This window comes from Bos javanicus, chromosome 4 (assembly GCF_032452875.1).
Source record: "Bos javanicus breed banteng chromosome 4, ARS-OSU_banteng_1.0, whole genome shotgun sequence".
Classification (NCBI taxonomy): Eukaryota; Metazoa; Chordata; class Mammalia; order Artiodactyla; family Bovidae; genus Bos; species Bos javanicus.
Window position 1 is genome coordinate 118,894,558 of NC_083871.1, and position 24,847 is coordinate 118,919,404.

At 44.0% G+C, this 24,847-nt stretch overlaps 1 protein-coding gene across 7 annotated transcripts in view; it reads right to left on the bottom strand.

Moving 5' to 3' along the window:
* Positions 1–24,847, bottom strand: part of LMBR1 (limb development membrane protein 1) — a 133,219-nt gene that overhangs the window by 101,266 nt on the left and 7,106 nt on the right. For 3 of the 7 annotated variants that reach the window (XM_061415315.1, XM_061415314.1, XM_061415317.1), the window contains exons 2-4: positions 9,046–9,118; positions 6,551–6,590; positions 4,159–4,298 (exon numbers count right to left, since the gene is read on the bottom strand). In XM_061415315.1, the coding sequence (XP_061271299.1) occupies positions 4,159–4,298; positions 6,551–6,590; positions 9,046–9,118 (253 nt within the window). Of the gene's footprint in view, positions 1–4,158; positions 4,299–6,550; positions 6,591–9,045; positions 9,119–24,847 lie in introns of those variants that run through there. The other 4 variants (XM_061415318.1, XM_061415320.1, XM_061415321.1 and 1 more) reach the window with 4 other exon arrangements.

A 24,847-nucleotide genomic window follows, 5' to 3' on the forward strand; every position in this document is an offset into this window, starting at 1 on the left:
TATTTGCATCCCATCAAAGGGAGACCTCAGCAGAGGAGTCTCATAGTAAAGTGGACAGATGGCCTTGTCATAGTCTCAGAGATCCTGTCAGCCTCCTCCCCGAGCCACCCTGCCATCACCCAAGGAGCTCATCAAAGAGTGGCCACGGTGCCCGGGACGGAGGCTACGCGAAGCCGCAGCAACGCAGATGTATACTCTCCAAAGCTGACCCAACTCCTGTCACCACTGCCTTCAGCCTCACACTGAACTACACCCTGGGTGCTCCCCTGCGACAGTCTGGCCCCATTAACGCTTACAATTTTTAAAAAACAAAGGAGCAAGCATATCTAAGGTTGACGAATCTTCAACCCCAAGGCAATCTAAGGAAACAAACACTCCTTGGATGTCATCTACAAGATTAAACACAACTATGAATTCAGAAAGAGAAAGATAAATATGAAGCTTTATGAAATTCACTGCAAGCAGCTCTACCAAAAAACCAGAAGCAGAAACAAAGTCAGGCTCATCAAACCCTCGAGAACAACGTCCAGCCCTGGTGGCTAGGACTTCCTAAGACCGACCACGAGAATGCATCTAGAAGCAAAGATGTAGCTTAGGGGCTCCTCCTCTAGCTCCCCAGCTTTCAGCCGACATGGTCACTGGAGGTTAAAGCTACTGTTTACAGTCTGCCTACTCACAACACATGCTTACTGGGCTACCACTATGTGGGAAGTGCTTCTCTAAGCCCTGATTCAGAAACAAAATACAATGAGCTTACACCTCTTACATTACAACCAGAAAGGCAACCAATACAAACAAATACATTTACTTCCAAGGTTAAGACTCCAGCATAAATACATGGCACATCATGTACTGACAGCTCTCACTTTCAGTCCATAAAAATGATAAATAAATGGCTATGATTAGAGTATTTCAAGGTCATTAAGTGTGTCATGCATTTTCTGTTTAGTAACTGGAAACAAAGGCCAGTTTGCTCATAATTCTGGTTAGCCTGGACTGAGACCACCTGCACTTCCGGGAAAGCACCTGGAGCCCAGTCCTCAAAACGCACGCACCAGAGCCACAGCACCACCGAGAGCGAGGGCCAAGGGGACAGCCTCAGCAAGCGTTTCACACATGTGCCAAAAACACGTGCAAATCATATATTATCTGAAAGTGCTTTACCAGGAAAGTCACTGGTAGATTATCTTTGAGCCCGCCACTGAGAACACCGCGCATCTGACCCCCACGCCGTTTCCCACCTTGCGCGGTGACTTCCCAGGGGACGGCCTACTTTTTTGTGTCAATGTCAGTAAAGACCTTAATTTGCTTGAGTTCAATTGCTAAGCAACAAAAATGGAGTAATTTCTCTTTATTCACTTAACAATTAGTCCTAATTTCACTGAATTCATTTGGTCTTCAGGGCATCAGTGACTCCGTTTGTTTCCAGTTTCACGTGTGACAGAAAGCACACGCCTAGTGTAAAATACCCAATAGACTGAGGTATCAAAACTCTTCTTGTCAAGAACAGGACGAGCATGTCAAAGGCCAACCGGGAAGGAAACATTTGCAATTAACCTGACAGTTAATACTTAAAAACTTACAAAAATGGACACAAGAAATACAGGGGGAAATTCACTAAAAAACAAATACAAATGACCGAAAAATGTGCTTTGTAAATGCCCACCCTCACTAGTAATTAAAGAAATGTAAATTTAAAAAGGGAAATTTCTCATCTATTGAATTCCATTAGGTTCCATCTCATTATCTACTCAGTTACGTGTCCACATGCACACACACAATACTCAAGGGTTTAGGTGACAGCAACTCTCTGAGTTGTGAGACTGTAATACGAATTTTCTTCACTATAAATTTTGCTTTCCAAATTTTCTACAGCAAGTATGTATTTCTTTAAACACAAACACAAAGGGGTAAGAAAAGATGTAGTTATCTGTATAAACTCCAAATGGGTTAAACAGTTACATGCAAACAAAACCACTTTTTTAAAGAACAAGAAAAAAAGGAGTATTTGTCACATCTCATGAAGGGAGATCATCTTCTAAATACAAAAACAATTACAGAAACCAAAGGAAGAAAAAGACTGGACACATAAAAAGCAAAAATCCTGCAACCAAAAACGCAAAATTAAAAACATAACCAGAAAAACAAATTTACAAAAATCTGATAAACAGCTGATGCGTTTCACACATAAAGAGATAACATAATTCAATATGGAAAAAGGTGGGCAAAAGACAATGAAACACATAGAAAGATGTGTGTGTCAGATCTTTGTATATATTTCACAAATTAAAATGCCCTACCTCACTAAACATTTCCAGAAAATCACAGAGCCAAGACTGAAATTAAGATCTATTTTGCTTCAAAGCAATATACCACACTGCCAAAATAAGTCATTATTTTTTTAACCACATTAATTTTTAAATCAGTTTTCACTCCAATCCCAAAGAAGGGCAATGCCAAAGAATGCTGAGAGCTACCATACAACTGTGTTCATTTCACATGCTAGCAAGGTAATGTTCAAAATCCTTCAAGCTAGGCTTCAGCAGTACATGAAAAGAGAACTTCCTGATATACAAGCTGGATTTAGAAAAGGCAGAAGAACCAGAGATCTTAATGGCCAACATCCACTGGATCACAGAGAAAGCAAGGAAATTCCAGGAAAACATCTACTTCTGCTTCATTGACTATGCTAAAGCCTTTGACTGTGTGGATCACAACAAAATGGGAAAATCCTAAAAGAGATGGGAGTACCAGACTACCTACTTACCTCCTGAGAAACCTATATGCAGGTTAAGAGGCAAGAGTTAGAGCCAGATATGAAACAACGGACTGGTTCAAAATTGGGAAAGGAGTACATCAAGGTTGTATGTTGTCACTGTGCTTATTTTACTTCTATGCAGAAAACATCATGCAAAATGCTGGTCTGGATGAAACACAAGCTGAAATCAAGATTGCCAGGAGAATAAACAATAACCTCAGATATGCAGATGATACCACTCTTATGGAAGAAAGCCAAGAGGAACAAAGAGCCTTTTGATGAAGGTAAAATAGAGGAGTGAAAAAGCTGGCTTAAAATTCAACATTCAGAAAACGAAGATCATGGCATCTGGTCCCATCACTTTGTGGCAAATAGAAGGGGAAAAAGTGGAAACAGTGAGAGATTTTATTTTCTTGGGCTCCAGAATCACGGTGGACGGTGACTGCAGCTCCATGGCAGGAAAGCTATGACCAACCTAGACAGCATATTAAAGAGCAGAGACATCACTTTGCTGACAAAGGTCCACATAGTCAAAGCAGTTTTCCCAGTCATCATGTATGGATGTGAGAGCTGGACCATAGAAGGCTGAGCGCCGAAGAATCGATGCTTCTGAACTGTGGTGCTGGAGAAGACTCTTGTGAGTCGCTTGGACAGCAAGGAGAGCAAACCAGTCAATCCTAAAGGAGATCAGCCCTGAATATTCAAAGGGAGGACTGAGGCTGAAGCTGAAACTCCAACACTTTGGTCACCTGATGAGAAGAGCTCACTCACTGGAAAAGACCCTGATGCTGGGAAAGATTGAAGGCAGGAGAGGGGGGTGACAAAGGAAGAAATGGTTGGATGGCATCATCAACTCAGTTGACGTGAGTATGAGCAAACTCCGGGAGATAGTGGAAGACAGAAGAGACTGGTGTGCTGCAGCCCATGGGGCCACAAAGAGTTAGACAAGACTTACCAACTGAACCACAACAACAACAAATTCTGAAGTCTGTCCTTAACAAAACAGTTTCTCCCCCTTCTATCACACATTCTGAAATGACTACAGAAATGAACAGCAAAGAAATAAAATAAACTATAGTAAGCTTTTTTTTTTTTAAGGTCTGAAATGGAGGTTGAATTCTGACATATCCAGATAAATCAAAATTCTCTTGCTAAATAATTAAATGAAAATGTATTTTTCAAAATCACAGTATAAATGCTGTTTCTTGTAGAAAAGCTTTTCACAACTAAGAATCAGACTAGTAAGTAAAATCTGATTTTCTGATTTTATGAAGGACTCAAATAGTTTACTGAAGGAAGATCCACATTTTTATGGAAAATAAGAAAGGGAAAAATTTTAAATATAGTACAGTATAAAATGAAAACACTAATTGTGATTATATTAAGACATATATACTAACCATGAATCAGGGAGCCATTCAGCCACTGAATATAGTAGTTTTGGGGAAAAGAAAGCAGGATTTCGTTGCTGATTATCGAGAAGGGTAGAAGCAAGACTGCTCCAGCCGACACTGCCAGAGTGAAGGTGCTCAGGAACAGCCTGGAAGGAAGGGGAGAGCCAGCGTCAGCAGAGGCCGGGCCGGCGGGGCCGCGGAAGGCGCGCAGGGGCAGGGCCCAGCTCTGCAGCGCTTACATCCCAACAGAGCCAACACGCATCTCGGTGAGTATACGCAGTTGGAAGACAAACGATATACATATGGTCCCAGAAGTTAAACTAGACCAACTCTAAAACTCACCTGTGAAAAGACCCTTAAGTCTACCAAGTGGGCCTAAAGCAGACAGAGACTGGAGACAGCGTACTTCACACATTTATGAAGAATAAATTGTAGTCTCATTCCTCTTTTAAATTTAAGTATTTATTTCACAATTGCATTTAATTAACAACGCTGGCAATATATGCTAAGAGCAATGCAACAGCTGTTTCAGGTGAAAAAAATACTTGTGAAAACAGTATGAAAAACGACTTAAGCTAAAATGGTTATTTCTGGAATAAAAACTTACAAAGCCATTGGTCTACTATCTCTTAAAATAGGTAAAGGTTAAATAAACTGTATAATAACTTGTAGGGAACTATTAAACAATATTTAAAAGATGATTTTGTCATTTTTTAAAATAGGATAGCTCAAAATGTGTAATATGGAAAATGTCTAAAATAAAGTTGAAAAGCACAGACAATAAATATAAACCACGCTCTCTCCCATCCCTCTCCCCCAACATGTACATTTTCACACAGGAAAATAGGTACATTAAAAAAATCTAGCATAATATATAACAAGTCCTAGGAGAGGGCCCATAAGGGGCTTTCACTTTCTCAGTTATACACGTCCAAAATGCTTAAAATTTTAATATCTAATTTTTAAAGTTTTTTGAAGACTAAAATGACACAGGAAAATGGAACCTCCCTCACTAAAATTAGAGATGAAATTTTTATTTAATATCCATTCCATTAAATTTAATGTAGAAAGAATGTGAAAATACATGTAAGAAAAAAAAAAAATCATACTAAATGCTCAAAACACATCTAACAGAGTAACTTTGAGGCCAGTGCCATCTTGTGGCAACCAAGAGAAGTGTTTTCCTACTTAAAAGCCAAAGATAACCTCCCTGTTTAGCAAATGACTGATAAACTTTTTAATGTAGACATATGATACATGTCAAAAATACAATTCAACTCAAGCACAGGAGTAGGCTTACCAAGCGGTTGTGCTGGATGCACAGCCTGTTTGCTGGGAGAAGTGGGGCCCCATCTCCATCCCAGCTGCACTGCCAGCTCAGTCACCTACCCCCAGGTGACCTCCCGTGACCTCCTCTCTGTCCTCCGCCTGTGACGGCCACCTCTGCTCCCTCCTTCGCACCCACAGGCCCCACCCCCTGGTCCTGCACAAGACTCCCAAGCCATCCTCCCGAGCCCCCCTGGCCACGACAGGGCCCACACACTGTCAGGCTCACCCACCCTCCTCACAGGGAGCAGGTTCTCAGCCTCCATGTGTCTGGGCAGTCGGCCCTCTCCCTTGGGGCCCCTCTGCCTCCCGTGCCCCATGAAGCCTTCCCAGCCCCTCTACCTCCTGACCCTCAGCACACTGGCCAGCAGCCCAGCTGTAGAGGCCCACCGTGGCTCCCAAGTGTAAAGCTAGGAAGTGTACATGACCAAGGAGCAAGTGTATGAGGACACACAAATGGTTTTGAAATCAAAAGTTACCCAGAAATCCTGAATATATAGTCACCATAAATATAACAGTGGACCTTACATCAAAAACCTTCTAGAAGGTATTGTGACTGGCTTTAGAGATACAAAACAGGGTCATACCATCTGCTGCCCTTGAATGGCTAGGAGAACTATCCATAAAACGCTGATGCCGCACCGCTAAATGCCAACAAGGGGGCCTCAAAGTAGGGCCCGGGGTCAAGCCAGAAAATGCAGACATGGTGACTGCTTATACACCTGCAGAAAAGTGTTCCTCAGAACTGAAGGCAGTTCTAGAAACATTGCCTTCTGAAATGGAGCAGACTGACGACAAAGCCAACAGGACTTCCTGGTGCGGGCTGAGAGAGGCTAAGGGATGACCAAGACCTTCTGTTGGCTCCTTAAGCAGCAAATTTCAACAGATAATCAGTCCACAAGTATCCATGTGTTTGCTTACATGTACTTTCTTAAAAAGGCTGCTATAATACTTTAAAGTTGTTGTAATACTTTAGGTGAATTTTCTCCATATTTCTGCCCAAAGGGCAGTATTAATGAAAATTCATGACTCTAGAATTAGAAACACGAGAACTGAACATTAAAATACATACGAAATCCTGTTGACTATGGCATCTTCATCTTCTTGTTCATCTGCAAAAATGTTCAAGGCATTAATATTTTTATCTTCCAAGAAAACGCTTCATTAATTTAAAAAAACATAAAATATAAACCTGAAGAAGCAATTTTCCAACTCTAAATCTCACTAAATCAGATAGGATAGAATATGGTTAAAGAACAACAAGAGTCTTTTGACTGATCAATCCTGATTAACAAAACTCCCATATATAAATCAACATCTTCCAAATCTTTAGTGCTCAGGGAAATAAAACTCAGTATAACCTTGGAACCACATTCAAGTTGACTGTTATACGAAGTCAGTGAAATTGCTAATGAATGAAATTTTCTGGTTGATAATGTGTGTTAGTAGCTCGGCTGTGTCCAATTCTTTGTGATTTTGTGGACTGCGGCCGCCAGGCTCCTCTGTCCATGGGATTCTCCAAGCAAGACCACTGGAGTGGGTTGCCATTCCCTGCTCCAGGGCATCTTCCTGACCCAGGGATCAAACCCGGGTCTCCTGCATTGCAGGCAAATTCTTTACCATCTGAGGTACCAGGGAAGCCCCTGGTTGATAATAGCCAAAAAAAAAATTTATTATAAAATTAAAATTCAGAATCTTAGAACTCACACACTTTTCTGTCATTTCAGCCTATTGTTAGTAATGGTAAGAATGAGGATTTTACCCCAAACCACCCTGTACACCACTGCCTTGACACCGCATCATTCTGTTCCAGTTACAGACAGAAATACACGCGCTTTGTGTCTCTTTCAAGGAGCAGATGGCCCTTGCTCGGGTGCTTCCTCGCCCTACCCTCTCCCTCTCTCGTGGCGGTTGGCCATCTTTTTAGTCCTCCCACATAATCTTACCAGCTAAGGAGACTATGATCCAATTACAAAAATATTACACAACACCCCAGCCCTTCTTTCTCCTCAACACCTCACTGGGGGTGTCCTCAAAGGCTCTCTGTGTGGGGCTCTGGAATTCTGAGTAGCCACCTGCTTCAGTGACAGTGGCATATTTGGGCCATTCTCTTAGTCCAAACTCTTAATTACTGGCTGCCCAAAATACTTCTATAACCAGAGAGACCACAAAGTACCATTGTCACAATTAATTTTTATATTGTTGTACCTACATTTAATCAACCACAAAATCTTGAAGAGTGTTTTAATAGCTTCACATCCATTTCAGTTCTGTTGCCAACACTCTACCAACCAGGTCCAGGGTCTTCTTTACTCTTCTGTGATTACTCTAAAACACGTCTAATAGATCTCCTGTTTTCCTGCTTATCATCCCCTAATTTCCTCTAAAACAATGCATGGTTCATTCCTTCTCTCTCTCTCCCTTGTTCAATGTACATAATCTATGAAGCTTGATGCCAAGACATCTTTTAAAGGAGCTAAGACACTGTCTTGGATCCCAGTTCTTCAAAATTTTGAGAGATTAAGGAATCCAAAGAGTATTTCAGTGCAGTCACAAAGCCAAGCAGTGCACTACAGCAAGCACTATTTCCTGATTTCTTTAAAAATTCTTAAAGTTTAATATGATAACATAAGGAATCTTTAATATATGAAATCTTTAAATATTCACATGGCACCTACGATTAGCCTAGCATCACAAGTGGAAATGTTGTGATTTCAAAGAAGTAGCTCAAATTTAACAGAAGTCAGTAAAGTAACTAGTTATTTTATTAAAAAAAACAATGGTTAATTACTTACAAAACTCTGGCATAAAAATCTGTATTCATTTTAAAAAAAGATATAATGGTCCCCCAGTGAGATAAGGATACATATGAAAAAATAAAAGAATAACATAATACATAATTGAATGTTAAATGGTATTATGCATGTGTGCTAAGTCGCATCAGTCACATTGGACTCTCTGCGACCCTGTAGACTGTAGCCCACCAGAATCCCCTTGGCTCCTCTGTCCAAGGGTATTCTCCAAACAAGAATACTGGAGTGCCATGCCCTCCTCCAGGGGATCTTCCTGACCCAGGGATCGAACCTTGTCTCTTTACATCTCTGCATTGGTAGGCGGGTTCTTTACCACTAGCACCATCTGGGTATTATGGACACTCTAAAGTCTATACCACTTTAGAAAGAAACAATATTCTGGTAGTGAGAGAAAGAATGGGGTTGGGGTGATGGGGGTGAGTATGCTCAAATTCAGAGCTGAGGAACCAAACATCCTCATAAACTCTGGAATTTCCCAGACACTGAAGAGCCCTGGGCTATTCTTAGTTGAATATAAGAATGAGGATAAACAAGGGCTCAGGGCTAAGAAGCAGACCTGGGTCTGACTACTGACCCTGCAAGTAGTCAGATTCCCTGGAGGTTATTTTCAGTGCTCTTAGTATCAGGCAACTGCCTGCCGCAATCACAGGCATAAGGAACACACTAACCATGCTGATGGTGCCGTGTGGCCATGGAACATGTCTAGACCGCATGGCATTAGAGTCAAAGCGTTCATTAGCGTGTGTCTGCTTACCTGATTTTCTCTTGTATCTTGTGATGATGAAGTAGGAGACAATGTAGAGTATGGCAAAAATAAGGAAACAGATCTGAAACAAAAAAATGTAACACATTTACTTTTTTTGCATACCTTTTTAAGTAAAACAAAATAGATCTTTGGTATTTATAAGGAAAAAATTTAATCTATTACATAGTAAAAATTTTAGCTAATAAAAAGTATTATGAAGTATTAACTTATACAAGCTAGTCAGCTCAGTCTAAACCAATGGACATTTTTCTTTTCATAAATTGACCAAGTTGTTTTAAAACCATGGAACTATTGTTAAGAACGAGACCATCACTGACAATTTTGAAAAGTAAACTCATGAGATGCTACTATCCCCACCAAATATTAAAACACACTCTGAAGTTTCAATAACATTTAAAGAGTAATGCTGGCACCAAAACCTGACAATCAATGAGATAGATTCAATTATAGGAAAATGTGGACTTCCCTGGTGTTACAGTGGATAAGAATCTGCCTGCCAGTGCAGGCGACACGGCTCGATACCTGGTCCAGAAGATACAGGTGCCATGGAGCAACCAAGCCCATACACCAGCATTGCTGAGCCCTCGCTCTCGAGCCCAGGGGCTGCAAGCCCTGAGCCTGTGCGCTAGAGTCTTTGAGGCACAGCCACTGAGCCGCATGCTGCAACCGCTGGAGCCCGTGCCCCGGGAGCCCATGCTCCACGAGAGGAGCCACCACGATGAAAAGCCTGCCACAACGAAGAGCAGCCCCTGCTCACTGCAACTAGAGAAGCCCATGCAGAGCAACGGAGAGCCCCACACACAACCAAGATCAAAATAGAATTTGTTTTAATTTTTTTAAATGTATGTACCATGGTTATACATACAAGAGGCCTCACACATCAATGTGGGGTGAGGATTATTCAATAATCACACCACATATCAAAACAAACAGCAGTTTCACAAAAAAGTTTTTCAATATTAAAGTCCTTTTAATTTCTATCTTATCTAGGGTATGGCAGGCAAATAGGATGGGTGAAGGAATGGCAGACCTCATGTCAGTTACCGACCAAGTGTGCTTGAAATAAAGGCTTAACGGAACTGTGGACCACACCAGAAATGTTTTGAAGACTCTCAAATGAAACCATTCCAGGGGATGATAAAGCTGAGAGATGTCCCTTGTACGTGGGTTTCTGAAGAAGGGCTGGAGGCCGTAAGACGGAGAACGACCTTGGACTGGACAGTGCACAGCCACGGAGCAAGGCAGTGACATGATCCCACACACTGCAAAGGGCTCAGTCGAGTCACAGCGTGGAGACTCAACCAGAAGGGGAGCAACAGGGCAGGGAGCACAGTCAGGAGGCACTCGGTGATCCAGAGGAGAGGTCACGCAGACTCTGCAGTGCAGGTGACGAGGAGGGAGGCTTTGAAAGCAGACTTGACAGGACTTGCAGGGCTAAACATTGGGTTCTTGGCCTGAGAAACTGGAAAGACAGAGTTGCCATTTCCTGAGTCAGGGAAGATTACAGGAGGAGCAGTCTGGGGGTAGAAATAAGAAGTAGAGTTTACACTGTCTAATTTGAAACATGTATCATTCACTCAGGAGAGGAGCGGTGGAATGGGCAGTTGGATATAAAAATCTGTGCAGTCCAGTGGGAGGGTCCAGGCTCGGAGGAAGAAAAGACTCAGCAGCAGGAGACAGTATTTAAAGCCTTGAGACTGAGTGAGCTTTCCACTGTAGTGAGGAGTGCAACGCAGAAGAGAAGTCTGAGAACAGAGCCCAGGCTCTCCAGTATTTAGAAGCCAGCTCAACAGAAGGAAACAGCAAAAGCTGATGGAGAAGCAGCGGTGAAGACGAGACCGATGTACTAAAAGCCAAGTGGAGAGTTTATCCAGGAAAACAGAATTATCGACTGTGTCAAATGCTGCTAACAGGTCAAGTAAGATGAGGACTGAGAACTGACAGCTGGATTTAGCAACATGGAGGTCATGGACGACCTTGACAAGAGCGGCCTTTCTGGAAGGGTGGAGACAAAACCCTGACTGAAGTGAAATGGAACAAGAAGGGAGAAAAACTGGAACAAAATGGAAGTAGTTCTTTTCAGGAGTTTTATAATAAAGGGCAGCACACAAAGGCGATGAGAAATAGACTCTTCAGAGGGGTTTTTTAAGATGAGAACAGTTACACAATTGTTGGAACGATCTACTGCTTACTCACTGATGCAGGAAAGGCAGAATCTCTGAAGAAAGGCACTCAAGCTGAGGGGCCACAGACACAAATTTATGCACAGTGAAGGGAGGAGGAGAGGCAGGAGCCGAGGGCATCCGAGTCCCGCTGCAGGCGGCAAGGAGATGGCGGCGGCAGCGCGAGCAGCTTCTATTTTCTCAGTGAAAGAGAAGCAAGCACATCAAATGAATTGCCCATGAGGGTGGGACAAGACATACGCACATCACACAGGATAATCGGAGGTAAAGGCAGTGGAGAAACACCACAGAAGTGGTGTTTAAAGTTTAAACAAATGTTTAAAGAAATGGTCTTTAACGTTCCAAGCAAGCCCAAGCCTAAACTCGAAGCAACACAGGAAGCCTGACGATGCTACACAACGTGAGATGAGAACTTGATCCTCAGATGCTGAGGCAGGTGTAGGCTGAGCTCCCATGAACCATCACAGGCATGATGACTCTAAGAGGTACCTGTCTCGCTGTATTCTCCCTGTTCAATGAACCCATGGTAGGCAAGGTGCAAGCAGGGAAGCTGGAAGACAACTCAAGGACTTGCAGGAACCGCAGACACACTTATGCTCTCCTGACTGGCAGAGCAGCCGCAGCAGCAGAAGTGCTGTGCCCTCTCCGCGTGGCTGACCCAGCGGACACGCCGTAACACGGCCATGACATACCACAAGGGCTTGTTCAGGTGGAGCTCATCCACGCTTTCAGAACAACAGTGGCCAGCGGCCAGGTGGGCCCATCATGGTGTGTAGGCGCAGAGCTGTAAGTGAGCTCAGCTGTTACACAAGCACGTATTTACAAAACATGGGGCCAGAGAGCCTGACCACCGCCACCGGGCCAACTGCTCTCTGCCTACATTCCACCCCTCAGGGTCTCTCACTTCACAATCTACATGCAGCCTATCTTCCGCAGTCTTCCCCTAGTGAGTAACCCGGACCTTACAGGACACGGCCTTCAGAGTACACACTGCTCCGAGTCTGGGACGGGCCTCCACAGGACACCTCTGCACCAACCAGCCCACGTTTGTATCCGTGTACATAAGCTTCCCTTGTAGCTCACTTGGTAAAGAACCTGCCTGCAATGCAGGAGACCCAGGTTCGATTTCTGGGTTGGGAAGATCCCCTGGAGAAGGAAATGTATCCCACTCCAGTATCCTTGCCGGGAAAATATCATTTACAGAGAAACTTGATGGGCTGCAGCCCATGGGGTCGCAGAGAGTCGGGCACGACTGAGTGACTAACACTTTTCCCAGAAGGGGCCCCTCCCAGCTCAGGCCCCTTCGGGTCTTCACACTTTCAAAATGGGGTCTCCCATGCTATCCCTCTACTTCTCTCAGTAAGGACCCACTAAACCCTCCCCAGGCACCGGGCCCACTCCTTCACCTTCAAAGAGGGGATTTTTGCAGCATTCACAGCTCACATCACGAGTCTGTATCCTCGGGGTCTCAGCCCACATGGCGAGCTCGTGTCCCCACCCAGTCTCTCGCTGCAGGCACTGACATTGCCTTTCCACTCTCAGCTGTACCATGGGCCTCACTAACAAGCAGGGATATGCAGTCTGGTAAAGTCCCACAACCTCTGTTTGAGTGAGGGGTGAGTGGTTATAGACGCCAACCATTCTATTTCGTCCCCAGAACAGATGATACTGTCCACCCCTATGCTCCAGGTTCACAAAAGCCATGCTGCCAAGGGTTCCCCTTGCCTTTGCCAAAACCATTTACCCAAGTCGACCAACTCCAGCTGAGTGTATGGTCGATACATCGTGAACTCAGCCACACTGGGGGCCACTTGAGGATGCCCCCTCGAGGATGCCCCGTGGGCCACAGGCTTCTCATGCTTCCCTTTCTGCTGCACCACGGGCCTCACTGCCAACCAGGGACCCACAGGTTTCACAATGCTCATGGTCGTCGTCGCTCATGACTTCCCTGTCAGAGGAGCTGGGTCCTCAGGGCCATGCATCTCGTGCCCCAGTGCACGCAGACGCTGCTCCAATGAGTCTCTGCAACTCATGCAGCTGTGCGGCATCACAGAGGGCACCATGCACACCCACCTTCAGGGCGGTTGGGAAAATCCACCTCAGACTGCCAGCGAGAGAGTTCACTTTAGGCAGGCTGATGAGGAGTCCACGCGGAAGGCCCCTTTAAGGAGGAGGCGGACATTCTTTCTTTTTCACATTCTTTTGCCTTAGACACGTAGGCCTCGTAGGCAGCAGCATCTCTTGTTCAAGGACAGGCTTTTTTGGAACTCAGAACGTACATTAAGGGAGGAAGTCTGGGTAGAACTGCCACAGCCTTGAGCTCTGGGTTCACCGGTTCCTTCTGGCTAATCCTGTGTTGGTGTCATCCCAGGATGACATCCCAGGATGACCCTTACGGGAAAGGGTCTGGGCAAAATTTTTACAGCCTTCAGGTATTTTTTCTATTCTCAGCAGCTAGCAGAAAAGTACATAATGCTCTGCTTAAACTAGCAAGGCAGGTAATCTTTCTACCCCCTTATGTCTATGTCAGGAGCTTTTTCTGTCACTATTACTTAAATAAAATTTCTACTACACAAAGCTCTGAGGGACTGAGACTGTCTTTGGTCCCAGAGTTAAATCTTCTCCTTCGGAGATAACAAATTGGGTGGAAAACTGTTCACCGCACGTGTACGCTATCATGACCATCTTGAAGGTTCGTCCGGGATCCCAAGACAAGGTGCAGCTATCATCTTGGGGGCTAAGCTATAAGCCACCACCGGCAGCAGTCCACGCCACCTCGTTAAGCAAATGGGAACTCCCCACCTGTAACACCTTTTTAATGGTAGCCAGTGAGCCGTCCGCTACTCCCCTGTCTCCCAGCAGGGGCTGTGCCAAGAGGGCCGCGGCCACCTGGTGCCACATCCTCTGTGGCGGCCGCTGGCTGCCTCCATCCACTGCAGCCTCAGGCTCCTGCACCTGCTGGCTGTCCTGCTGACCATGCCAACCGTCTCGCTGTTCACACAGTGCTGAACCCAGGGTAGGCATGGCGCGAGCAGGGAAGCTGGAAGGCAACTCGAGGAGCTGCGGGAACTGCAGACAACAACCACAGGCAGCCACGCTGGACCTCCTGTGGCTGACCCAGCCATATCGCAGCCATAAGGCGCACACAGGGCTCTTCAGCTACAGCTTCCACATGTTTACAGAACGCAAGTGGCCCGTGACCCAGCGGGCCATCATGCCGTGCCTGTGCAGTGCTGGAAGCGCTGGCCTGTTACACAACCATGTACTTACAAGATGGGGCGAGAGCGAGGGGCTGTGGGCAGAGAGCCCAACATCACAACCTGGCCAGTCACTCTTTCCCTACCATTCCCTGTTCTCTGTCCTCCCCTTTACGGCCTCTACTTGTGGACTTCCACTTTTCACCACCACTCACTCACTCTCCCAACCACTTAGCTCACTTCACACCCACTGACCAACTCAAAGCACTTCTGGCAGCAGGCAGCGATGAACCAACAGCCAAATCACTCTTCATGATTTCACATGCCCTCTGAGCAGCACCCTGACATCAGCGATCTTCCTTCTTTTCTGACTCTTCTCCCAGACTCCACCACTAACTGGCTTCCCTTTTCCTGCCAGCCTTTAAACATTCTTCTGGTCTATGATTTCTGAGTAGAGCCAGAATCTTCTCCCAGGGTTTTAACCACCAACCCTCAGAAACCCCTGGACCACTGTTTGAGAACCACTGGTTTAGGGTATCAGCAAGAGTGAGTGAAAGAATGGGCCATAAAACCCAAGTGGGTTGGGAGAAAAGTGAACCCAAGTGATGGACAGGAGTGGACATGCCAATCCACTGAGGTTCCTGGGAAAGAAGCAGCTGTAAAAAAAGGACTTGCCCAAGGAAGCTGGAAGACTAGCAAGCCGTGATTAAAGCATGCTGCTTTAGGATTTTTTAAATTAGTAAGTAAAGCTAGTACTCGAAGAGTAGTCTCAGGAGTCCCAAGATGTCTGTGCAGCAAAGTGGTAGATGAGAAGTCATGAACGTTAATGGACAAACAGAAATCAAGGAACCAAGATGCATGGCATGAGATAGACAAGACTAACGGAAAACAACCCCTCTGAGAGCAGAGTAAGGCTAACAATTATAAAGACAAATGGACATTTTACTACTTTGGAAATAAAAGTTTCTATGAATATAAACTGTATCAGACTGGAACAAAACAGTCACAGAACTAGTTAGACTGTTTCTCTAGCTCCAAAGACGGCCAGGAGCAGGTGCTCCTTCTCAAATGAGCACATCTTTAGCAGAGACAGACCCACAGGGACGCGTAAAATGAGAACAAAGCACGCCGGGGCCTCCTATTCTCCTCCCTCCAGGGGGACAAGAGGAAACGCCTAGCTGAAAAAGGGGGCACCGCAGCTCCTCACCTCGAAAGGTGAGGCATGCCGGTAGAAAGGGAGAGGGCGGCTCCGAGGGCCCTCTGAGGAGATGGAGCTCCTCTCCCCAGACAGGGAAGGGAGCACAGGGCTAGCCGAGCCTGAAGCAGCGGCCCGCGCGCCTCTGCTCTCTGCCAGCCGCCCCACAGCAGCCCCCACCGGGGCCCCACGGCCTCAGTCCCTATGTTGAGCAAGAATGGCCAGGCATCTGGAAGCTGAGTTCCCAGTCACGGGAAACCTAATAGAGGTATTCCTAAAGTCTGCTTTATATCAACTTCAGCTTTTGGAAAGGAAAAAAAAAAGTGAAAAGCAAAAATCTCCTTCAGCTCAGCATGTCTTACTGAGCTATACAGAGGCGGTGTCCACCCCAACCGTGAGCAGCCCCGCCCAGCTCCTGCCTCCCCGGGGAACACAATCAGCATCCCGGCATTGAGCCAGCACGGCTGTGAACGGTGTCCGTGAGTATCTGGGCTTCATCAATTTATTTTGTGTGTCTGTGAGCAAGTGACTGCTTCTCTGCTCTGTGCCATTTCAGCTTAGGAAGGCTTTCCTAGGACGCTCTTCTTTCACATGTTTGGAAAAATCTATAATATTAAATTGTTACAAGCAAATATACTTAAATTCCAGGTGTAAGATTTGAACCTAAATTCAAACTAGTGCATCAGAATCAAACTGTACTACAAGTTCTTTATTTAAGACTGATGGGCTTCAGCTAATTTAAGATGACTACAGGAATAAACATCGTCAGAGTGATGGGTACAAATGGCCTCAGGGAGAGCTACCACTGAAGGGTTTCTAACAAAACCCTGGGGGAGGAGACAAGTAAACTGTAACTAAGCCAATAATCACATTCTCCAGCAGAGCCAACAGACCTGGCTTTATCTTAAAGTTGCAAAATCAGAAATCAGAGATGCTTAATATCCTTTAAGTGAACCAAACAATAACTAAAATTAAAATTACAATTCTTTCAAATTACCTTAAGAGCCAGACTACAGTAAAACACAAGAAAACACAAATAGTTACAAAAATAACAAAGATGAAACATATTAAAACCATAATTGTAAATAAACTACTAAAAGGAAACTCAGATTAAGACACAGCTAAAATAAAGTGACTCAGAGGGATGAAAACTAAACAATAAACAGGGACACACCAAGCAGATGCTAACCACAAAGAAAGCTAAAATGTCACATTCTTGTCCCCTCAGACAAGGCTGCATTAAGACAAAAATTGTTAAGACAAACTGGGGCACTCTGTCAACAATGGGATAACCCATAATGAGGAAATAATCTTCATGCACCAAAAGGCGCAGCACCAAAATACATTTTTTAAAACTAAATGGCAACGAATAATAAAGCACTACTTTGCAAGCATGCTGAATCACTTCAGTCAGTCGTGTCCGACTCTTTGCAACCCCATGGACTGCAGCCCGCCAGACTCCTCTGTCCATGGGATTCTCCAGGCAAGAGTACTAGAGTGGGCTGCCACGCCCTCCTCCAGGGGATCTTCCTGACCCAGGCACTGAACCAGGTCAATCGGCATTGCAGGCAATTCTTGACTGAGTCACCAGGGAAGCCCTAAGTGCCCCGTATTCTAGCGCTCCACTTCCCAAGCCCCTCACAACCATGAGAAAATTCTGGCTCCGTGGATTTGCCTATTTTGGGTATTTCATAGAGAAGAATCATACAATATCTGACTTTTTGTGTCTGGCTTCTTTCACTAAGCATGTTTTCAAAGTTACTTCATGTTGCAACATGTATAAATACATCATTCCTTCAGACTTTTTATAGTAAAATAAACCCCTATTTGATGAAAAACACACTGTATTCTTGTTGCTAGCAGCCACAAGCATTCTGTTCAGATATACTTGAATATGTACACAAGGGTATATGCACAAAGATGTTTATTGCTTCACTGTAATTGCAACAAACCACCTTTCAAAACAGAGAAGAGAAAACGACCAGTGCTCTAGTTCCACGATTAATCTGAATACAAAACACACGCTAACATCTGCTCTTCTAACAGTGACTAACGAGGCCTATCACGATAAACTGCCCAATGTCTTTCAATCTGTGCTTCAACAAAGAAGAATCAGTATTTCCTCACAAAAAAATTACACTTGAGACATTTAACAAGGAGTAAATATTCCCTCTCTCAAGATTAACGCAGCAAATTTCTAGTGCATTAATGTCATCTACAATATTACATTTTATTACTTGTTCTTGAGATTTTTCAGATTCTATACATTCTTACAATGCAAGTCAGGAGCAAGAAGTTCTTTAAATCCATCCTGAGACCCGTCTGAGAAAACACAGAGGAAGGACAGTGTTACCTGTCCTCCGGGCTCTTCCTCCACTCGTAGCCCTTCTCACCACACAGCCTCCCCCCTGAATCCCCACAAACCCCTCGTTCACAAGCTGGAGCACAGCAATGATTTCTACTGAATGCTTCATGGAAATAAAACTGGTCTCCTAAATCTCCTAAACTATGTATAATACTTACTATATTTTAGGCATATTGGGAGTACTAACACAAATAGAAACGATCTTGACAATCTCCTGAATCCTGCTGAGTGCCTTGATAAATATTTTTTAAATAAACTGAGTAAATCACACCCCCTTCCCACTGCTAGTTCCTCAGCCTCAATCAGGTATGCTCAGGGAAGAGGGAAGACACTCTGAACTGGATGACAGGTGAGAGTTTAGATGAGACTGGACTCGACTGTTCAATATGTGAAAGTGACTATAAAGCTGTCAGATGAGCCCCAAGTTGTCATCGGGGTACGGTACAAAGATCCAACGTAGTACCGCTGCAAGCAGCAGGGGGAGAATACTCAGCTTCTTTATAGCTGTTTCCTAGACACCATGTTACAAAGCAGAGACATCACTTTGCCGACAAAGGTCCATATAGTCAAAGCCATGGTTTTTCCAGCAGTCATGTATGGATGTGAGAGTTGGACCATAAAGAAAGCTGACCCCCGAAGAATTGATGCTTTTGAACTGTGGTGCTGTAAGGAGATCAAACCAGTCAATCCTAAAGGAAATCAACCCTCAATATTGGAAGGACTGATGCTGAAGTTGATGCTCCAATACTTTGGCCACCTGATGCAAAAAGCCGACTCACTTGAAAAGACCCTGACGCTGGGAAAGACTGAGGGCAAGAGGAGAAGGGGGCGATGGAGGATGAGATGGTTGGATAGCATCACTGACTCAATGGACATGAGTTTGAGCAAACTCTGGGAGATGGTGAAGGACAGGGAAGCCTGGCGTGCTGCAGTCTATGGGGTCGCAAAGAATCAGACACAACTGAGCGACTAACACTTTTCATAGGTATTTTATGATATTCTTTACCAAGATGAGGAAGTTCCCCTCTACTTCCAGTTTACTGAGAGTTTTTATCATGAATGGATGCTGGATTTTGTCAAATGCTTTTTTTGGATCTACTGATACCATCTTATGATGTTTCTTCTTCAGCCTGTTGATGTAAACGACATTAAGTGGTTTTTGTAGTATAATTCCAACAGTGTATAGTTCTTCTATACACTGCTGGACCCCATTTACTAGTATTTTCTTGTAGGATTGTGCATCTATGCTCATGAGAGGTATCAGTCTATAGTTTTCCTTTATTGCAGTGTCTCTGGCATTAGGGTAATGCTGACCTCATAGAATGAGTTAGGGAGTTTTCCCTCTGCTTCTGTTTTCTGTAAGAGATTGCACAGAATTTATATCACTTCTTCCTTAAATATTTGGGAGAATTCACCAGCCAAACAATCTGGCACTGGTTTTGGAAGGTTAACAGCTGATTCAAGTTCTTTAGCAGATACAGACCTACTCTAACTATCTGCTTTTCCTTGTGTGACCTCTGGCAAACTGTATCTTTGAAGGAATTTGTTCATTTCATCCAAGTTTTCAAATCTGTGGGCACAGAAATGTTCATAATATCCTGCAGTATCGTTTCAATGCTAATGGAATCATGTGCAATGGCTGCTCTTTCATTTCTGATTCTAGTAATTTGTGTTTTTCCTGTTTATCTTAGTTAGCCTCAGTTCAGTTCAGTTCAGTTCAGTCACTCAGTCGTGTCCGACTCTTTGCGACCCCATGGACTGCAGCACGCCAGGCCTCCCTGTCCATCACCAACTCCCACAGCTGCTCAAACTCATGTCCATCGAGTCAGTGATGCCATCCAACATCTCATCCTCTGTCGTCTCCTTCTCCTCCTGCCTTCAATCTTTCCCAGAATCAGGGTCTTTTTCAATGAGTCCGTTCTTCACATCAGGTGGCCAAAGTATTGCAGTTTCAGCTTCAGCATCAGTGCTTCCTATGAATACTCAGGACTGGTTTCCTTTAGGGTTTCTTTTCCTTTCCAAGTACTTCAGAGCTTCCCAATTATATCTGTGTTACTGATCTGCAGTTTAACTGGACTGTGGTGTGAGAGCAGACACTGTGTGGTTTCCACTTTTAAGGTGTGTTATAAAGCGTGGTACATCTTGGTGAATGTTCCATGCGAGCTTGAGAAGAATGTACACTGTGCTACTGTTGGATGAAGGAGTCCATAAATGCCAATCAGATCCAGCTGACCGACCGTATTATTTGGTTTAACTATATATGTATATGCTTACTGATTTTCTGCCTACTGGATCTGCCGACTACCAACAGAGGGGGTGCTGCAGTCTCCAGCCATGGTAGGTGGATTCTCTTTTGGCAGCTCACTTAGTTTCTGCCTCACATATTGTGATGCTCTGTTGTTACATGCATACACATTAAGGACTTTATGTCCTTTAGGAAAGCTGACCCTTTATCATTATGCATTGCTCCTTTTATTCCTGACAATCTTCCTTGCTCTGAAGTCCACCTTGTCTGAAAGTAACAGCTACTCCAGCTTTCTTGATTAGTTAACACAGTGTATCTTTCTGTATCTCTTTACTTTTAATGTGTGTGTGTGTGTGTGTGCGTGCGTGCGCGCATGCACGTGTACATGCTCAGTTATATCCAACTCTTTCGACCCCACGGACTCTAGCCCACCAGGCTTCCCTGTCCATGGGATTCTCCAGGCAAGAATATTGGGGTGGGTTGCCATTTCCTCCTCCAAGGGATCTTTCCCACCCAGGGATTGAACCCAAGTCTTTCATTGGTGAATTGATTCCTTACCACCAGCACCACCCAGGATAACACACTTTTAATATATCTGTATCTTTATATTTAGTGTATTTCTTATAGACAACATACACTTGGGGTTTTTAATTCACTCTGACAATCTGTCTTTTAAGTGATTTATTTAGACCATTAAAGTAACCACTGATATTGTTGTTTTAATAGTTATCATAGTTTTAACAATTTTCTATTCATTGACCATGCTGTTTAGATTTTTGACTTTAGTCTTTTTCTGCCATCTCTGGTTTAAACTGAGGATTTTATGCGATTCTATTCTCTTTCTTCTGTTAGCCTAACAGTTATACTTCTTTATAAATATTTTTGTTGGCTGCCCTAGAATTTACAATTAAATACACTATACTGCTTCACAGGTAGTGCAGCTACCTTACAGAGTTTTCCCAATTCCTTCCACCTGTCCCTGTAACATTACTGTCATTCATTTTACTTATCCACAAGCTAATCACTGGATACACTGGTGCTATCACTTTCAATAAACTGTTACATGTTGGATCAAAATAAGAAATTTATTTAACTTTAATTTATCCTGAATACTTTTTCTTTTTTTATGTAAATCTGAGTTTCTCACCTAAATAATTTTCCTTCTCTCTTTAGAACTACTTTTAAAATTTCTTGTCAAGCAAGTCCATTAGCAACTACTTACCTCAATATAGCACAGGGAACTATCTTAAATATTTTGTAATAACCTATAATAGGGCTTGCTTTTTCCATGATCCAGGGGATGTTGGCAATTTGATCTCTGGTTCCTCCGCCTTTTCTAAAACCAGCCTGAACATCAGGAAGTTCACGGTTCACATATTGCTGAAGCCTGGCTTGGAGAATTTTGAGCACTACTTTACTAGCGTGTGAGATGAGTGCAATTGTGTGGTAGTTTGAGCATTCTTTGGCATTGCCTTTCTTTGGGATTGGAATGAAAACTGACCTTTTCCAGTCTGAAAGAGATTGGGAATACCAGACCACCTGATCTGCCTCTTGAGAAATTTGTATGCAGGTCAGGAAGCAACAGTTAGAACTGGACATGGAACAACAGACTGGTTCCAAATAGGAAAAGGAGTTCATCAAGGCTGTATATTGTCACCCTGTTTATTTAACTTCTATGCAGAGTACATCATGAGAAACGCTGGACTGGAAGAAACACAAGCTGGAATCAAGATTGCCGGGAGAAATCTCAACAACCTCAGATATGCAGATGACACCACCCTTATGGCAGAAAGTGAAGAGGAACTCAAAAGCCTCTTGATGAAAGTGAAAAGTGGAGAGTAAAAAAGTTGGCTTAAATCTCAACATTCAGAAAATGAAGATCATGGCATCCGGTCCCATCACTTCATGGGAAATAGACGGGGAAACAGTGGAAACAGTGTCAGACTTTATTTTTCTGGGCTCCAAAATCACTGCAGATGGTGACTGCAGCCATGAAATTAAAAGACGCTTCCTCCTTGGAAGGAAAGTTATGACCAACCTAGATAGCATATTCAAAAGCAGAGACATTACTTTGCCAACAAAGGTCTGTCTCGTCAAGGCCATGGTTTTTCCTGTGGTCATGTACGGATGTGAGAGTTGGACTGTGAAGAAGGCTGAGCACCGAAGAATTGATGCTTTTGAACTGTGGTGTTGGAGAAGACTCTTGAGAGTCCCTTGGACTGCAAGGAGATCCAACCAGTCCATTCTGAAGGAGATTAGCCCTGGGATTTCTTTGGAAGGACTGATGATAAAGCTGAAACTCCAGTACTTTGGCCATCTCATGCGAAGAGTTGACTCATTGGAAAAGACCCTGATGCTGGGAGGGATTGGGGGCAGGAGGAGAAGGGGACGACAGAGGATGAGATGGCTGGATGGCATCACTGACTCGATGGACGTGAGTCTCAGTGAACTCCAGGAGTTGGTGATGGACAGGGAGGCCTGGCGTGCTGAGATTCATGGGGTCGCAGAGAGTCGGACACGACTGAGCGACTGATCTGATCTGATCTGATCTGATAATAGGGCTTCCCTGGAGGCTCAGGGTTACGGAATCCCCTGGAGAAATGACAACCCACTCCAATATTCTTGCCTGGGAAATCCCATGGACAGAGGAGACTTGCGGGCTACAATCCATGGGGTCGCAAAAGAGTCGGACATGACTTAGTGACTAAACAACAACCTATAATGGAAAAGAATCAGAAAAAGAAAAGATAGACATAACTGAATTACTTAGCAGTACTAACTGATTGAAACTAATACAAGATTATTGTAACTTTAATGGCATTTTCCCCTGCTTTTTGACTATGAAAATCGTATTTTCATTTTGTACTAGGCCCCAAAACTTAAGTAGCCAGCCCTGGAAAAATTTGAAAACATGGTACTTCCTGGAGAGCAAGTACAGAATATGAAGGAAAAAGTCCTCATCAGCTTGTTCTTTTAAGATCTACACATTAAGTTAGCAAAGCTACATCAGGTTCTCTTAGTAACTAGTAGAACTCTGAAACTGGCTAGCAACTCACAACCAGGTACTCCCAGCTGCTGCTGCTGCTGCTGATGCTAAGTCGCTTCAGTCGTGTCCGACTCTGTGCGACCCCATAGATGGCAGCCCACCAGGCTCCCCCGTCCCTGAGGTTCTCCAGGCAAGAACACTGGAGTGGGTTGCCATTTCCTTCTCCAATGTATGAAAGTGAAAAGGGAAAGTGAAGTCGCTCAGTCATGTCTGACTCTTAGCGACCCCATGGACTGCAGCCTACCAGGCTCCTCCGCTCATGGGATTTTCCTGGCAAGAGTCCTGGAGTGGGGTGCCATCGCCTTCTCCAACTCCCAGCTAGGACTTGATGATTCTCCCATAGAAAATAAACAACTTCAGAAAACATTAACATCAGAGAAGGCCACTCTATGACCATAATGGATAAAGAATAAATAAGATCACTCTGTAGTTATGCCTGAACAAAGACAAAAAATGTGAACTCTGTCCAAATCATAAACATGACTGACCATTCCTCACCCTGGCAAATATGAATGACTTGCATCTTTAACAACTGCAGCATGAGCCTCACTCAAGTCTTTTTTCAGTCTGTGTGCTCAGTTGCTCAGTCGTGTCCAACTTTTTGCTACTCCATGGATTGTAGCCTGCCAGGCTCATCTGTCCATGGAATTTTCCAGGGAAGAATGCTGGAGTGGTTTACCATTTCCCATTCCAGGGGCTTTTCCTTCTACACATAATCTATTAAGATATCCAGTCATAGGGCTTCCCTGGTGGCTCAGTAGTAAAGAATCCCCCTACCAAAGCGGGAGACACAGGTTTGATTCCTGATCCAGGAGGATCCCACATGCCTCAGAGCAACTAAGCCTGTGTGTGCCACAACTATTGAGCCCGTGCTCTAGACCCAAGGAACTGCAACTACTGAACCCACACACTGCAGCCACTGAAGCTGTGCGCCCTGAGCCTGTGCTCTGCAACAGGAGAACCGCTGCAACGAGAAGGCCGTGCACCACAACTCGAGAGAAGCCCCCCGTTCCCCAGCTAGAGACAAGGCTTTGCACAAACAGACACCCAGCACAGCCAAAAATAAACAAATAAAGGTTTTAAAAGATTAACCTAATTCTGTACACCTGAGGTCCAAAAGGAAAAGGAAATAAAAAGACAGTAAAAACAAGAAAGGAAATGGATCATTACCACCTCATAGTAGCAGCTAAATGTGACCATTACAGTAATTGACAAGAGAACTCTGAAATATTCATAATATTAAAGATTCATAATACTAAAGTAAGATTATTACATGAGCTTTTTAAAATTAAATACTATACCACATACAAAAAACTAACTCAAAGTGGATCAAAGACCTCAAAAATGTCAGTTAAAACTATACAACTCTTAGAAGAAAACATAAGGGAAAATCTTCACAGCACTGGATTTGGCAATAATTTCTTGGATAGAACACCAAAAATACAGGCAACAATGACAAACAAGTAAATAAATAAACAGGGCTTCACCAAAATTTAAAACTTTAGTCCACCAAAGAATACTATAAATAGAGTAAAAAGGCAACCCACGGAATGGAAGAA